Genomic DNA, 18179 nt, shown 5'->3' with positions numbered 1-18179 from the left:
TGTGACTCCAGACCAACAGCAATGTAGTTGACTCTTAAACACCTTCTGAACAAGGGCAATTAGGGATGGGCAATAAATGCTGGCCTAGCTAGTGATGCCCACATCCCATGAATGAATAAAAAAAAACATATAAGATCGTGAGGGGACTTGACAGAGTGGATGCTGGAAGGATGTTTCCCCTTGTAGGAGAGACTAGAACAAGGGTACACAGTTTAAAGTAAGACTGAGCAGAAGTGTTTTTTTGTGGAACTCTCTTCTCCGGAGAGTGGTAGAGGCAGGATCATTGAATATTTTTAAGGCACAGGTAGATATGTTCTTGACTAACAAGGGAATCAGGGGTAGGCAGGATACTGGCATTGAGGCCACAATCAGATCAGCCATGATCTTATTGAATGGCAGTGCAGACTTGAGGGGCCAAATGGCCTACTCCTGCTCCTAATTCATATGTTCATATGTGTCAGAAACTCTGCTGAGGAGAGATGGAAACATTGCCAAGGAATGTTGCTGGCCCAAAAAATCACATCAAACATTGGATTAAGCCAGGGAGACTCTCAGCATAGCAATGCACCTGAAAGGCATAGCTCACCTCAACATCACAGCACTTCCTCATTTTGCACTGGAGTTTCAACTATGTACGGAGTAGAGATTGAACTCACAATAACTTATAGAATCTTATAGCACAGAAGGAGGCCATTCTGCCCATTGTGCCTGTGTCGTCCCTTTGAAAGACCTATCCAATTAGTCTCTCTCCCCTTGAGAGTATTCAGGAAAGGGCTTGCAAAGTCATTCTTAGCCCTAATTACCATAGATACTCAGACACTTTACGTGAATGCAGTCTGGAAACACTCAAGAACAGACAAAATCAACTCTGCCATTCTTTTGCAAAGTCACTGTTCACCTTCAAGCTTCCTTACTTGTTACCTGCAGACAGATCTCACAGTGGCTACCGACTATGGAATTCGAAACAACTAAATGAATTAAGGTGTAAAACGACAAGATTTAAGAATAATCCAATGCCATTCGCACAATGACTAAACTTTAATAACTGTTAGACTTTGAAACTTGATAACATAAAGACCTTAATCTGATGATTGATATTTTTCTATGCTGTTCTGTCTACCATTTTTTTGTACTTTGTATTTTGTTTGCAATGAATGATTGTAAACTTTGCCTTGACTTGGTCCTTGGCCGTGACTCAATTTGATTTTGAAATGAATAATCTTTTGAGTGAGATTGAAGTTGAAATCGAAAAATGGGAATAGGAGGAGGCCATTCAGCCCCTCAAGCCTGTTCTGCCACTCAATGAAAACATGGCTGATCTGCAACCTAACTCTATATATCTGCTTTTGCCCCATAATGCTAATACCTTTGGCTAACAAAAATCTATTAATCCTGAATTTAAAATTAAAGATTGATCTAACAATAACTACCTTTGTGGAAGAGAGTTCCAAACTTCGAGGACATTCACCTGTCAGAGTGTTTCCAGATTTCACTCCTGAAAGTTCTGGCTCTAATTTTTAGGTTATGTCCTCTAGTCCTAACCTCCCTAGTCATCAAACTGTCCCTCACTTCTCTTCCCTCCTTTGCTCTGCTCCCCTCCCCTCTCATCCAATCTCCTCTCCTCCCATTCCCTCTTCTCTCCCCTCATTTGTGTACAATTACACATACCATCAAACATCCATTGCCCCACTCGTTCTCCATGTGTGGGCTGACACACTGAATGATAAACGTATCTGATTGTGGGGGAGGGAAGGAAAGGAGTGGGGGGGGTGGGGGGGTGGTGGGAATCAGGTTTGGCCCTGATCTTGGCCTCACATATCGAGACACACTTTTCAGCAGGGGAGACAGAGGGGCCCTAATTGATTTTTCCCAGTCCAACATTTTTGAAGTTAATCTAAGTGTGACTGATGGATTGTTGCAGCCCTGGTCTGTGATTTCTGCTTCTGCTGACCTCTGTCCGAAGGTTGCAACGTTGAGAAGCTTGGGTTAAATTTTAACCAGAAAAAGAAGGGATGAGTCTTGTTCCCTTGGCAGGGTGATTCTGAACCTGGCATGGAGCAGAACACAACTTCTGTGAAGTTATTGGATAGGATAGACTATACCTCTGTCACCTTATAAATGCCACCGCATCCCCACTTTGTAAGCATAAAACTTAAAGGGGCCTGTACTTGATTTCCTGAAACATGGCCTAGTGAACAACAATTCACCTTTAACACATTAAAACTTCCCAAGGCCCTTCAGGAGCAAGTATCAGGCAAAATTGGACACCGAACCATTTAAGGAGATATTAGGACATATAACCAAAAACTTGGTCTAAGGGATATAGGTTTTAAAGGAACATCTTAAAAGAGGAAAGGTTGAGGGAAGGAACTCCAGAGTTTTGGAACTAGGCGGTTTAAAGCACCAATGGTGAAGTGATGAAAATTGGGGATGTGTAAGGGACCGGAATTGGGAGTGCAGAGATCTCGGAGGATTGTGAAGAAGGTTACAGGAGGGACAAGGTCATGGAGGGATTTGAAATTAAGGATGAAAAAGAAGCTATAGAGAACTATTTGAAATAATAAAATGCTTTTTTCAACAATACAATAAATTTATAAAGCAACTTTATAGAAGCGTAGGAACAGGAGTAGGCCATTCACTCTTCCATTCTGTCCTATCATTCAGTTTTATCATGGCTGCTTTGTCCCTCAACCCCATTTACCATCTTTTCTCAATATTATTTATGAAGAGAAACAGCCTATTGGTACTGCACCTAAGTACACCATGGAATGCCAGGTTATGGGCCATGGGCACACTGGCATAGGGTAAATAAAGTCGAGGAGTTAAATGTGTGGCTCAAAGATTGGTGTGGGAGGAATGGGTTTCAGTTCATGGGGCACTGGCATCAGTACTGGGGTCGAAGGGAGCTGTTCCGGTGGGATGGGCTTCACTTGAACTGTGCTGGGACCAGTGTCCTGGTGAATTGAATAACTAGGGCTGTCGAGAGGGCTTTAAACTAAAAAAAAGGTGGGGGGGTTGGGGGGGAGGGTTCTGGAGAGGGGATACGTAGGCTTATGAAGCAAAAGGACAGCCTTTCAGGGCAGCTATTTAGGTAATGATACCCAGAGTGTGACAGGAAGGGACAGAGTGTACAAACATAAAAAAACAGCAGCAAATAGGGTCAAAGGGTGAAAAAATGGTAAAAAGGCAAAATTAATGGCTCTTTACTTAAATGCACATAGTATTCGGAGCAAAATTAATGAATTAACGGCACAAATAGAGGTTAATGAGTATGATCTTATAGCCATTATCGAGACATGGTTACAAGGAGACCAAAGCCGGGAACTAAATATTCAGGGATATGTGACTTTTTGAAAGGAAAAGCAGGAAGGAAGGGGTGGTGGGGTAGCTTTATTATTATGAGATGGAATAAGTACAATAGCAAGAAATTATCTTGGATCGGAAGATGTGGAATCCATATGGGTGGAGATAAGAAATAACAAGGGGAAGAAGACACTGGTGGGAGTGGTTTATAGGCCCCCCAACATTAGCTATGCTGTAGGGCAGAGAATAAATCAGAAGATAATGATGACATGGAAAAGGCAGTACATTAACTATGGGTTACTTTAATCTTCATGTAGATTGGGAAAATCAAATTGGCAGGGATAGCCATGAGCAAGAATTCATAATGTGTATTCGGGACAGTTTCCTAGAATTATATGTTGTGTATCCAAACAGGGATCAAGCTATTTTGGATCTGGTAATGTGTAATAAGGCAGGTTTAATAAATAATCTCAGAGTAAAAGATCCCACAGGAAACAGTGACTATAACATGGTAGAATTTAGCATTCAGTTTGAGAGTGAAAAACTTGGGTTGGAAATAACTGTGCTAAGCTTAAATAAGGGTAATTACAAAGGAATGAGGGCAGAGTTGGCTGGAGCAGACTGGGAAAGGTGTTTAGCAGAAGAGACAGTTGATGAACAATGACAGACGTTTAAGAAAATAATTCATGACTCACAACAAAGGTATATCTCAGTGAGGAAGAAGGATTGTAGGAAGGGGATAAACCAGCCATGGTCAGCCAAGGAAGTTAAGGACAGTATCAAATTGAAAGAAAAGATATACAACGTGGCAAAGATTAGTGGTAAGTCAGAGGATTAGGAAAGTTTTAAAAACCAACAAAAGATGACTAAAAAAAGGGAGAAAATAAACTTTGAGGGTAAACCAGCAAGTATTATAAAAACAGACAGTAAGAGCTTAATTAAATATATAAAAAGGAAGAGATAGGCCAAAGTGAATATAGGCCCCATAGGGAATGAGGCTGGGGAACCAGGAAATGGCAGAAGAGTTGAATAAATGCTTTGCTTCATTCTTCGCGGTAGAAGACACTAATAACATTCCAAAAATACTAAATATTCAAGGAGCAAAGGGGTGGGGGGTGGATACAATGACTATCACTAGAGAAAAAGTACTAGGGAAACTAATGGGGCTAAAGGCCAATAAGTCCCCTGGACCTGATGGATTGCATTCTAGGATATTAAAGGAAGTAGCTACAGAGATAGTGGATGTATTGGTAGTAATCTTCCAAGAATCCTTAGATTCTGGAAAAGTCCCAGAAGATTGGAAAACTGCCAATGTAACACCCTTATTCAAAAAGGGAGGGAGACAAAAAACAGGTAACTATAGGTCAGTTCGCTTAACATTCATCATTGGGAGATTGTTAGAGTCTATTATAAAGGATGTAATAGCAGAGCATTTAGAAATACATAATATAATCAAGCAGAGTCAGCATGGCTTCATGAAGGGGAACTCATGCCTGACAAATTTATTAGAATTCTTGAGGAGTTAACAGGCAGAATAGGTATAAGTGAACCAGTAGATGTAATAAATTTGGATTTCCAAAAGGCGTTCAATAAGGTACCGCACATAAGGCTGCTTAATAAGATAACAACCCATGCTATTGGGGGTAGTATATTAGCAAGCTGGACAGTTGGGATAAGGTGGGCATTTTCAGGGTGACAACCTGTAACTAGTGGAGTGCCACAGGGGTCAGTGCTGGGGCCACAATTATTTACAATAGATATTAATGACTTGGATGAAGGAAGTGAATGTACTATCGCCAAGTTTGTGGATGACACAAAAATAGGTGGGAAGGCAAGTGGTGAGGATGACACAAAGAGTCTACAGAGGGATATAGACAGGTTCAGTGAGTGGGCAAAAACTTGGCAGATGGAATATAATGTAGGAAAATGCGAGGTTATGCACTTAGGTAGGAAGAATAGAGGAGCTGAATATTATTTAAATGGAGAAAGACTGCAGAAAGCTGCAGCACAGAGGGATTTGGGGGTCCTCATGCATGAATCACAAAAAGCTAGCCTACGTGTTCAGCAGGTAATAGGGAAGGCAAATGGAATAAAAACAAAAAAACTGCGGATGCTGGAAATCCAAAACAAAAACAGTTCTGTCGAAGGGTCATGAGGACTCGAAACGTCAACTCTTTTCTTCTCCGCCGATGCTGCCAGACCTGCTGAGTTTTTTCAAGGCAAATGGAATGTTGCCCTTTATTTCAAAGGGAATGGAGTATAAAAATAGGGAAGTCTTGCTAAAACTATACAAGGCACTAGTTAGACCTAGAGTACTGTGAGCAGTTTTGGTCTCCTTATCTAAGAAAATATATACTGGCATTGGAGGCAATCCAGAGAAGGTTCATTAGGTTTATCCCGGGTATGAAGGGATTTTCTTATGAGAGAGGTTGAGTAGGTTGGGCCTGTACTCATTGGAGTTTAGAAGAATGAGAGGCGACCTTATTGAAACATATAAGATTCATAAGGGGCTTGACAGGGTAGATGCTGAGAGGTTGTTTCCCCTTGTGGGATAGTCTAGGACCAGAGGGCATAATCTCAGAGTAAGGGGTTGCCCATTTAAGACAGAGATGAGGATGAATTTCTTCTCTCAGAGGGTTGTGAATCTGTGGAATTCTTTACCACAGAGGGCTGTAGAGGCTGGGTCGTTAAGCATATTCAAGGCTGAGATAGACAGATTTTTAACTAGTAAGGGAATCAAGAGTTATGGGGAAAAGAGAGGAAAGTGGAATTGAGGATTATCAGATCAGCCATGATCTCATTGAATGGTGGAGCAGACTCAATGGGTCAAATGGCCTCCTTTTGCTCCTATGTCTTATGGTCTTATGGGCTCATGTCCATGACACCTGACTTTCAGAGTTCCCAACCTTGACCATACTGCTACGCTGATCGGATAGGCAAATGCATAGTACTGCTTTAAAAGACAAGATTGAAAACCAGATGAAGTGTTAGTGGCTTAGTGGGTAACACTGTCTCACCTCTGAGTCAGAAGATTGTAGGTTAAAACCCACTCCTGAAACTTGAGCACATAATCTAGGCTGACACTCCAGTGCAGCATTGAGGGAGTGCTGCACACCAGTCAAAGGTGTCGTTTTTCAGATGAGATGTTAAATTGAGACCCAGTTGGTTCACGCAGGTAGACGCAAATTATCCTATCTCATTAGGGTTGCCAACTGTGATTAAATGTATTCCTGGAGGTTTCATCACATTACTTTCCCCCACTCTCCAGCAATTCTTCAGCCAACACATCCATCCTTGTGATGTACTGCCTTCCTATGCCAGTTGGAAAACAAAAAAACTCATTACCCAATTGGATGCTGCTTGACTGTCAGCCAAACAGTCTTTTATTCAATTTTCAATATTTTCATATCTGATAAAGAGAAATGTTCAAAGAAAATGACAAAAAAAATATATATTTTCTTATGTACCTACAATTTTTCTCCAGGGTTGCACACAGCAGTGTCCTGGAGATTGATTTTCAATTCCTGATATCTCCAGCCCAATCCTGGAGGGTTGGCAACACTACATGTGGCCAGTATAGGGGAGTTCTTCCAATTGCCAGGGGTTGGTATTTATTCCACAAACAACCAACATCTAAAAACAGCTAATCTGATCATCATCACCATTTGTGGGACCTTGATGTGCACAGATTGGTTGCTGCGTTTCCTACATTCCAACTGTGACTTCATTGTTTCTGTTCGGTGTTGTCAGGTATACTTTATTTGTTGCAAACCACTCATTGTAAAAGATGTTTTAACAATACAGGTCTTTCTTTCTTATCCTTCTCTGCTCTGTGGAGAACAATCCCAGTTTCTCCAATCTTTCCCCACAACTAAAGTTCGTCATCCCTAATACCATCTAGTAAATCTCCTCTGCCCCCTCTCCTTCCTAGACATGATGTCCAGAATTGGACATAATTCTCTAGCAGGGGCCTAACACATGATTTATTAAGATTTAGAATGACTCCTTTGCTTTTGCACTCGATGTATAAAGATCATAAGTCTTTTTTTTGCAAGAATCTACTTGATTCATAAAATATCTAAAAGAACATTAAGAAAAAATTTCAAAATAGTCATTACAGAAAGTGCAACGATATTTAAATTATCCACATAGATCATGTTGTGCTCTGAAGTGCTTCAATCCAATTGTGATGTAATATTTACTGTATACATTCAAAGTGAGTCATACAAGCTAAGGGGTTCTATACAATTTACAGCACCTCAGTGCACTATGGCTGAAGGGCCGTAGACAGCGACCTTTCCCCGTTGCGCCTTTGCAGTGGCTGCCCCAAGCTTTAATGCGTCCCTCAGCACATAGTCCTGGACCTTGGAATGTGCCAATCTGCAACACTGGGTCGGGGACAACTCTTTGCACTGCAAGACCAACAGGTTTTGGGCAGACCAAAGAGCGGCTTTCACCGAGTTGATGATCCTCCAGCTGCAGCTGATGTTTATCTCGGTATGTCCCTCTGGGAACAGCCTGTAGAGCACAAAGTCCTGTGTCACAGAACTGCTCAGGATGAACATCGACAAAAACCACTGCATCTCTGTCCAGACCTTCTTTGCAAAAGTACATTCCATAAGGAGGTGAACAACAGTCTTTTCCCCACCACAGCCACCTCAAGGGCAACATGCAGAGGATATGAGATTCCCGTCATGTAGGAAAGATCTGATGGGGACCGCCTTTCTCACTACCAGTCAAGTTATGTCTTTGTGCTTGTTTGAAAGTTCTGATGATGAGGCATTCTGCCAAATGACTTTGACAGTCTGCTCAGGGAATCCAACAGCATCCGCCATCTCCATTTCCCACAGGACCTCTGGGATGTTACATGCAGACCACTGCCTGATGGACTTGTGGTCTGCATAAACTTTTCCACAAGGGATAGGTGGTATAGCACAGTCCAACTACTTGGAGCATTCCGCAAAAGTGTGGCCAGACCCATTCTTCGCATCAATGGAACAGGTGGAGCCTCAACACATAGTGACACTTAGTGTTTGCTACAGAGGATCTATGCATAGATTGATACAGCCACGTACAAAAGTGGCCATCAGGATGAGGGCAATGTTGGGTATGTTTTTCTCCCTTTATCTAGAGGCTTGTACACATCGTGTCACTGCGAACATGGTCCATTAGGCCTTCAGATGAAGTGGAAGATGGTTTGGGTGATCGTCACAGCGCAGGAGTGAGGAATGGGCCAGACCTGCACAGCAACACCAAGAATGCCTCACACCTGATGACCAGGTTCTTACCTGTAATGAAACGTTGCTCTCATGCCCAGTTTTTGTTTGACCATAGCTATTCGCTCCTTCCAGTTTCTAGTACCTGACCCGGTCCTTCCAAACCATATCCTTCAGGCATTCTCAAAATCGCCTTTGCTTTTTTAAATAAAAAGATTTATGACTTTGTCCTACCACCTGGAAAAGATGGGCTCTCTTTTCCTGCGCCCCTTTTAAAATTGTACCATTTAATTTAAATTTATGGAAGCTTTCTTTATTTTTTAATTTGAATGTTGCATCTTAAGGCACTAAGATTGTGAATGATTTATGAATATTTGAATCCCAACATAGGAACAAGGAGCAGGAGGAGGCCATTCAGCCCCTCGAGCAGCTCCGCCATTTAATAAGATCATGGCTGATCTGATGGTAACCTGAGACCTACATCCCACCTACACCCGATAACCTATCACCACCCGCTTATTTTCCAAGAATCTAACCAGCCTCAGGTATGTATGTAAAATATTCAATGAATTTCACCCAGAGCGTCAGAACTCTCATGTGATGATTGGTTTATGAGCTGCCAATCAGCTTCTCACTGACCAATGAATGATCTTGTTCCGCCTTAAACCCGTGACGTCCGGCGAACCGGGCCCATGGCTGCGTTCTCAACCAAACCTGCTGAGGCGCAGTCCCCGCCTCTGGACCACACTAATTGGTTTAGTGACGTCAGGGCCAGAAGAGCCCCGGACATTTTATTGGTGAATGGGGTTGTCAGTCAAGGAATGGACTTCCGGTGAGAAGGTTAGGTTGTAGTGTGTTGGGAGCAGTTGTCCTTTGAGGTGATGAAGAGCAAAGACGGATTGCTGCTCTGGTTGGTGAGTGAGGTACAATAGATATTGTTAATAGATTAACAACGAAAATAATCCACATTGACGATAAAATAAATATTTTTTGTAGAAGAAGTAGTAAATGTGAGGTTAATTTACCTTTTGGTTCTCTCACTCCATGGTTACAAGAAGAGGGGTGGGCAGAAGCTCAGTAATTTAAGTATTAAATTACAAACCACAGCTATAATCAGAATTAAATCTTTCTTACTTGTAGTTGTATGGGAGCTCAGTGTGAGACCTACATTACATTGTAAGAGGGACGGTAAAATGGTGGTTACCTTCACGTGCCATCGATTGGTTGGTTGCTCCTGAGAGGCTTTGCGGGGTGGTTGACCAACTGGTGTGTTTGTTGAGCGGTGTACTCCAATTTTCTTGTCCCCCTTCCCTGCTCTGTGCTATGCCTCTGCCCCCTGCCCTCGATTGCTGAGCAACACCATCACCTTGTGACTGGCAACCTGGCCGAGATCAGCCACTCGAAATCCAGATTGTGTGTGATTTAGCGGTGAAGACATGGAACTTGGTATCACGGAGTGGTTCAGGTGAATAGTATAGATACATTTAAGGGGAAGCTAGATAAGCATGTGAGGGAGAAAGAAATAGAGGGATATACTGACAAGGATTTGTTAGAGGAGTGGGAGGAGTTTTCTCTGGAGCATAAACATCAACTTAGACCTGTGGGGCTGAATGGCCTGTTTCCTCCTGTAAAACTCCATGTAATTCTTTGAATCTGGATCTATTTCTCTGTCAGCAGTATCTCTTGGATATTTTATCTGCTGGTATGTGAGGGATGTCAGTGCCAAGAAATAGAACACCTTCTCATTATCAGCATTGATCATTCTCAGGTCAGGTGTAGTATGGTGATCTTATGAGAAAGAAAGAACATTTATTTATGTACTGCATAGTATTTATAGCACAGGAGCATTTTTAGTGCCTTTCAATCCCTCAGGGCTGTCCTAAACTACTTAGCTGCTATTGATCTGTTTTGGACGTGTATGTCACTGATATTTTTTGCATGTAGTAATATTGCTGAAACAGCAAATCAACAACTGTTGCTGTTTGATTCAAGGAGAAATGTTGGACCAAGTTGTGAGATCCTTTATGCTCACTTGTTCAGACCTTGGTTCAATGTCTCAGTACCTCTGACGAGATAGCACTTCCTCAGTGCCACGTCATTCGGGATTAGGTGCTCAAATCCCTGGAGTGAGACTTGAACCCATAACACTTTGGCTCAGAGGTAAGAGTGTTACCACTGAACAAAAGAGGATGGAATTGAACATCCTTTATTCTGCCTAACGAAACAATCAACAGGTAAAGCTTAGAGCTGCAGCACAATTATAGTCCATTATGTCTATGCTGACTCTTTGTTACTACAATCCTGAATTAACCCCACTGCCTCCTCTCTCTTCCCCCTAAACTTGTATTTTTCTCTGCATCAAATATTTGTCCAGAGTCTTTCTTAAAAGATTCCATGATCTGTGCCTCAGCCACTTGCCATGTAAAGAAATTTTCCTGAATTGCTCTCCTCATTCTCATGAACTTTCATCACAGACTTCTCAACCAAATAAAGTAGTCTTTCCTAATTCACTTCTTCAGAATTTGTCCTACTATTGGGCAATCTCTTTTAACCCTGTTCTAGCAATCTCTACTCTGGTAGAAACAATCTCAATATCTCCAGTTCTTCCTCCTAACTATAATGAGTCTGTATTATCCTCTCTCTATGGCTTTAATTGCCTTTCTATAATCAAGGATCCAAAATTGCGTGCATTATTTTAACACTGGCGTACCAAATTTTTGTACAAGCTGGTCATTTTTATTTAAACTGTACTTCTCTATGCCTTTTTTTGTAAACACACAATACTATCAGCCTTCTTATGGCTTTATCCATGTGTATTTACACTTTTGAGTATTCTATATGTTTAAAGCTCCTGGTCTCTTTGTTCATGGATTAGATGGGGTAAAAAGCTCCATCTTTGTAGTCCCAACAGTGTTCTTCAGGCCCACCTTTAGCAGAGTGGCAGACGCAGGCAGTTTACTGCATCCCACAGAGTGTGCCTGTAAATTAAAGATGGATTGGGACCATTTGATCTGCAGGCCCATACACAGTAGAAACTTGATTTGAGGAGAAAAATAATTTGCATTTCTATAGCGCCTTTCACAGCCCCATTCCAAGGTCTGGTAACAGCCAACGGAATACTTTAGAGGTGTAGTCAATGTTCTAATGTAGGGAAACATGGCAGACAGTTTGTACACAGTAAGATCCCACAAACAGTGAGGAGGTAGTGACCAGATAACCTGTTTTTGTGATATTTGTTGAGGAATAAATATTGCCCAGGACACTGTGGAGAGCTCCACTCCTCTTCTTCAAATATGCTCCACACAAACCTCCTCCCATTTTACCTTTTCAGCATGTCCTTCTATTCCTTTTTCCCTTGTGTTTAATGAGCTTTGCCTTAAATACATCTATGCTATTCATCTCAACTAGTCCATGTGGTACTGGGTTCCATGTTTTTAGCACCTTCTGGGTAAACAAATTTCTCCTACTCCTTATTGGATTCACTAGTGACTATCTGAGCAATTTGATTGGTTATTTAGAGGTTGCTGGTTGTGGAACCAGGTTTACTTACAACAGTTGGAGGTTTTGAGCTAATTAGCTTGGTTAACTAACAGACGCTTGTTTAAAATGTGATAGCTGATTAATGATGCCGTGGACATGTTTAAGGTGAGATGCATGTTTGGCCAGAGCAGTGCATGTCTTGTCAGCAAGTACAGTGCGTGGCTCAAATTCAGTGCTTTGCTTGAACCATGAAGCTGCTTCTAGTGCCAGCATCGTCATTACAGCCGAGTCAGCCTGTTTATACAAGAGTACTGTAATTATTGACAGTACCTGAGATAATGGCAGCATCCAGCCACAGCATAATGGCAAGTAAAAAGGAAAGTTTGCCTTTCATGACCTCAGGACATCACAAAACATTTGCAGCCAATTAAATCACAGAATCTTTGCAGTGCAGAAGGAGGCCATTCAGCCCACTGAGTCTGCACCGCCTCTCTGAAAGAGCATTCTACCTAGTCCCACGCCCTGCCTTATCCTTGCACATTCGTTCTTTTCAGATAGCAATCCAGTGCCCCCGATCGAACCTGCTTCCTCCACCCTCTCAGGAAGTTCATTCCAGACTCCAACCACCTTCTGTGGAAAACATTTTTCCTTATATTACTCCTTTCTGCCAATTATTTTGAATCTGTGCCCTCTAGTTCTTGATGCTCTCTTGAGTAGGAACAGTTTATCTCACTATTTACCCTGTCCATTCCCCTCAGGATCTTGAATATCTCCATGAACCTTCTTTTCTCCAAGGAAAACAGTCCCAATCTCTCCAATCTATCCTCATAGCTACAGTTCTTCAACCCTGGAATCAGTCTTGTGAATCTCCTCTGTACTGTCTCCAATGCCTTCACATCCTTCCTCCAGTATGGTGCCCAGAACTGGTTGCAGTACTCCAGATGAGGCCAAACTAGTGTCTTATAGAAGTTCAAATTGACCTCCTTATCCTTGTACTCAATGCCCCTATTAATAAAGCCTAAGGAACAATATGCTTTATTAACTGCTCTCTCAACATGCCCTGCAATCTTCAATGATTTATGTGCATATACACCAATGTCCCTATGTTCCTGCACCTCCTTTAGAGTTTCTCCCTTTATTTTATACTTTATATCCATATTCTTCCTGCCAAAATGAATCTCTTCACACTTCCCTGCATTGAACTTCATGTGTCACTTGTCTGCCCACTCCACCAACATGTCAATGTCCTTTTGAAGTTCAAGACTATCCTCATCACAGTTGACAACATTTTCAACCTTCATATCATCTGCAAATTTTGAAATCATGCCCTGCACGCCACAGTCTAGGTCATTAATATATATCAGGAAGCGCAAGGATCCCAACACTGACCTTTGGGGAACTCCACTACAAACCCTCCTCCAATCTGAAAAGCAACCATTAACCACTACTCTTTGTTTCCTATCACTGAGCCAATTTCTTATCCAAGTGCCTATTCTCTCTTTTATTCCATGAGCTAGAATTTTGCTCACAAGTCTATTGTGTGGCACTGTATAAAATGCCTTTTGAAAATCCATAAACACCGCCTCAACAGCATTGCCCTTTATCAACCTTCTCTGTTACTTCCTCAAAAAAACTTCAAGTTAGTTAAACATGATTTTCCCTTAATGAGTCCTTGCTGGCTTTCCTTAATTACCCTGCTCTGTATGAGTGATAGTTGATTTTGTCCTTGACTATAGCTTCCAGAAGCTTCCCTACCACTGAAATTAAACTGATTGGTCTGTGGTCGCTGGCTTTATCCTTCCACCCCTTTTTGAACACATGCTTTTGAATTGCAGTCACTGTTGCCATAACAACTTACATTTGTATTTACTGTATTTCCCATGGCGCTTCACAGGAACATGAGACAAAATTTGACACTGAGACACATGACTAGAAGCTTCATCAGTGAGGTGTAACTCCAGTGTAAGAGGTGAAGTAATTTAGTGCAGTGAACGATTTGTTATAATGAATATATTGGGCTTGCCTGACATGTTTCTTACAGCAAGACTGCAGCGTATATATGCCAGTCTTATATTGAATAGCAGATTTACTGTATACGACATACAGGAGTGTAGCATCTTGGTAATGTAATATGCATCTGTGGAAAAAAATGGCTGTGTTCAATGGATGAACACACTTGGGGATCATCTGACTCTGAACTTCTCAAGCTTGGATTTTTTTTTGCTATTTATAGCAATATTTAAATCTCTTGAGTTTCTTCCTGGCATGTAGAACACTCCCAGCTATTGTTTAGTGCATCAACAGTCAGTAGCTTGGTTCCTTATAATTCTCTCCCTAAGAAAAAAAATTAGTGTGAGGTGTTATCACATGCCATCGGTTCTTGGGTAACTGGTGTCTAATTCCTTCCTGACTCAATTGATGAATTGTTTGACACTTTTGCTTTCAGAATGCCTTCTGGACTTTTTGTATATTTAACCGTTCACGGTTGTTTAGTTCTGTATTCAGTATACTTACCATTCTCTTTGGAGGAAAATGAATCTAGGTTGACACTACAGCCACAAGCTGCCTCTTTATTTCCTCCTGCAGTCTATAGGATGGTGCTTTAGCCAGTTATCCTTTAAATCTCATTTACAAGTTTAGGCAGGGAAGATGCAGTAGTAACATCAGCTGTTTGCAGCACAAGATCGGGCCAGTCTGTTTATGCCTCTGCTGACTTTTTGCTACAGCAATCTGCCCTGCTCTTTTTTTCCCTGTAGCGCTGTATCTTTCTTCATGTATTTATCCAGTTTTCCTTTAAAAGAAGACTTGGCATCTTTATCTACTCCCTGTAACAAAGCATTCCATGCTGTGACATCCCTCTGCATGAAACGGCAATGACTTGCAGCATAAAAAAGTTTTATAAATGCAGGTAGTTAGGATCTGGAATGCACTGCCTGAGGGTGTAGTGGAGGCAGGTTCAACCATGGTTTTCCAAAGGGAATTGGATAATTACCTGAAGGGCAAAGATTTGCAGGGCTATGGGAAAAAGGCAGGGGTGTGGGTCTACCTGAGTTGCCCTTGCAGACAATGGGCATGAGCACAATGGGCTGAATGGTCTCCTGTGCTGTAAACATTCTATGTATAAGCACCTTTTTTAAATATAGAATAATGTCTCATTGTTCTTCACTGGACTGTATCCAGATAGAAACCTCTGAGCTGCAGGTGTTCCTATGAGGGGTGATGAGAAACTTGGTTGAAAAGGGGGAGAGAGAGAGAGGTTTTGGGCAGCAGCAAATTGGTGGCCCATAGAGCAGCCATGTCTGGTTGCTGCTGGGGATGTTCTGTCTCTGGAGGCAGGGAACAAAATCACCTGTAAGGTGATATGTGCCACTTTGCGAGCTCGAGGCAGAGCTGTTATCTATTACAGGTAGTTGACTTTCTCCTTTGCACTATAATTCAGGCAGCATCAGAGGGCAGGGATCGGCTGGCATTTGCTTCTCATTTTTCAGCATGTTATTTGAGCTGCTGCGTTGAATTACAGCAAGGTGACCCTACTGGCTGGTTGCAAACTGTGTAACTCGAGCTGGTTTGCTTCATTTACTTAGCAATTAAATTTTCATCTTTGTGTTTTAACTTTTTATTTAAAGCTGGCATCTTATTTTTTAAAGAAGTTATCAGGGTGAGTGGGTTGTCATTTTGTGTATTTTCCTTGTTTTAGTTTAGATTAAGCAGGAAACTCCATGATTGGTGGCCGTGCAGGCCCCAAGATTTTGAATTCCCTCCCTAAACCATCCTTAAAAGCCACCTCTTTAAACAATCACCTCTTCTGATATTTCCTTCTCTAGTTTGGCATCCTGCATTCTGTGGCTATGTTCCTGTGGGTTGCCCAGAGCCACTTTTGTCTGTTAAAGATGCTATATAATTACAAATTTTAGTTATAACATTGTACTTCTTTAGTGACATCATAATCACTCCGGTCGGTTGGCACTTTCACTGGAAATGTCTTCGACAGTACTTTTGAAACACTCCAACCTCTACCACCTAGAAGGACAAGGACAGTAGTCTCGGGAACACCACCACCTTCAAGTTCCCCTCCAAGTTATGCACCATCCTGACCTGAAAATGTATCGCTGTTCCTACAGCATTGCTGTGTCAAAATCCTGGAATTCCCTATCTAACAGTACCAAACCACATTGACTGCAAGAGTTCAATTTCTGAGGGCAGTTGGGATCAGCAATAAATGCTAGCCTTGTTAGCGATGCCCACATCCCCTGAACAAAGTACAAGAAAAAGTTAAAGCTTTTTAGTTTGGCTAAATTATGCACTGGGTAGAAATAGCAGTTTTTCTGAGCTTTTCCCTGTATCCGCTGCTCTTTCCTTTAATATTTATTCCTTGCTCCTGAATATAAATGCTAGAGGTTGCAACAATTCTCCTTGATAACTTGTGTTTCTTTTTCTTAACAGCATTTAAGGTTTGTTCTGTACCAAAACATATCCTGAATCCCCCCCAACTTTGGGGCTGAGGATGTCTGATGAGATAGTGGGAAGTGTGCCTCACTCCGTGTCCAAGGTACCTGTCTTTTAAATGTTTTTCAATCACCTCTACTCATTGTTTAAGTAACAAATTATTCACACTAACCTACCGTAATTAACTGGAGCAATGCTGCCCCTACACCCCTAAATGGTTCTGACTACACGTGGTATGAGACTGAGATCTAACAAAACAAGAGAATTGCAGATCCCATCCTTAATCTGTGCTGTTACCTGATCTCAGTTGAGGCATTGGTATGTAAGTGTTGTAGTAATAGAGAAAATGGGGATTCCAAACCCCACCATGGCCATTTTTGAATTCAGTTTGGCATCAGTAAAAATGCTGTCAGATAGTTGTAAAAATCCAGCTGATTCAGTGATGTCCTTTTGGGAAGGAAACCTGCTGCCCTGATCTGGTCTGACCACCTTGTGACTCCAGTCCCACACCAATATTGGCTTTTAACTGCTCTCTGAAGTAATCTAGCAAACAATTGTATCAAACTGCTACCAGTGTTTCAAGTAGAGCACCAACCACCAGCTTCTCAGGGCAACTTGGTATGGGTAAGAAATGCTGGCACTGTCAACGATGCCTGTATCCTGCAACATTTTTGAATATATTTCAGGCTGGGATAGATAGGTTTTTGGTGTCTCAGGGAATTAAGAGATATGGGGAGTGGGCAGGAAAACTGAGTTGAAGCCCAAGACCAGCCATGATTGTATTGAATGGTGGAGCAGGCTTGACAGGCCGTGTGCTTTACTCCTGCTCCTATTTCTTGTGTTCTTGTGGCTAATTGCTGGAAGATTTGTTTTTCTTTGGATGGTGGGGTTTGTGTGGAAACAGCCTATTCTTTCATATATTAAAACTGCTGTTTGTGAGCTGTGCATGGGTCTAGTGTCAAGTGAGAAACATGCGACTGTGTAGAAATATTGGCAAGTGATATAGGTCAAGTAAAGCTGTTACTTGCACCTTCTGTGGAAGTGTTGGAGCAATGCTAGTGCAACATCCTGTCCCAGGTTTGGGACTGAATTTTTTTTAATCATACATGGCCTCCTTTACTGCTGGCACAATCAAAATTATCATCCTTGTTTTCAAATCCATCTCAAATAACCCCCCACCCCTTCTCTTACCCTCCTCCAGCCCTATAACTCTCTATAACTCTCTGAGATCTCTTTGTTCCTCCAGTTCTGGCCTCTCGCACAACACCGATCCCCTTTGCTCCACCATTAGTGACTATGCCTTCAGCTGCCTAGACCCTAAGCCCTGAAACTCCACCTGCAAATATTGCTCATGCACTCTGTCTTTGACTAAGCTTTTGGTCACCCATCCTAATATCTCCTTGCATGGCTCGTTGTCAATTTTTGTTTTTTAGCACCTTGAGACATTTTACTTTGTTAAGGGTGCTATATAAATAAAATCGATTGATGTATGCCACTTTGGTCAAGATTAATGTTGATGTGTGGTTTGGAATGACTCGCTGATGGGCCTGCAGCTGCTTGGCTAGGTGCTGGGTTGAAAACTGAAAATGCTTTGGGAGGCTGCAATAATAACTGAAGTACGTTCCTGCATCATTCCTGTTTGGGCAGTACTCCTATTTAAGTATAGCCATTTTGTGTTGGGTGCTACTTTATTTTCTGGAGAATTTAGGTTTAGGACGTTAGCGCATTCATGGT

General features: G+C 41.9%; 1 protein-coding gene across 8 annotated transcripts in view; it reads left to right on the top strand.

Annotated features, from left to right (window-relative positions):
• Positions 1 to 9342: 9342 nt before the first annotated feature.
• The window catches only part of miga2 (mitoguardin 2), a 53163-nt gene continuing 44326 nt past the window's right edge, over positions 9343 to 18179 (top strand). For 6 of the 8 annotated variants that reach the window (XR_005943798.1, XR_005943797.1, XM_041193645.1 and 3 more), the window contains exons 1-2: positions 9401 to 9433; positions 16443 to 16548. Coding sequence is in view for 2 of the 8 variants with exons in the window: in XM_041193643.1 (XP_041049577.1) it covers positions 16504 to 16548 (45 nt within the window). In the remaining 6 variants the exon portion in view is untranslated. Of the gene's footprint in view, positions 9443 to 16442; positions 16549 to 18179 lie in introns of all 8 variants that reach the window. The other 2 variants (XM_041193643.1, XM_041193644.1) reach the window with 2 other exon arrangements.

The sequence above is a fragment of the Carcharodon carcharias genome, chromosome 8 (assembly GCF_017639515.1).
Source record: "Carcharodon carcharias isolate sCarCar2 chromosome 8, sCarCar2.pri, whole genome shotgun sequence".
NCBI lineage: Eukaryota > Metazoa > Chordata > Chondrichthyes > Lamniformes > Lamnidae > Carcharodon > Carcharodon carcharias.
Note: the sequence above shows the minus strand (reverse complement) of the source record. Positions and strands in the feature narration are given on the sequence as shown.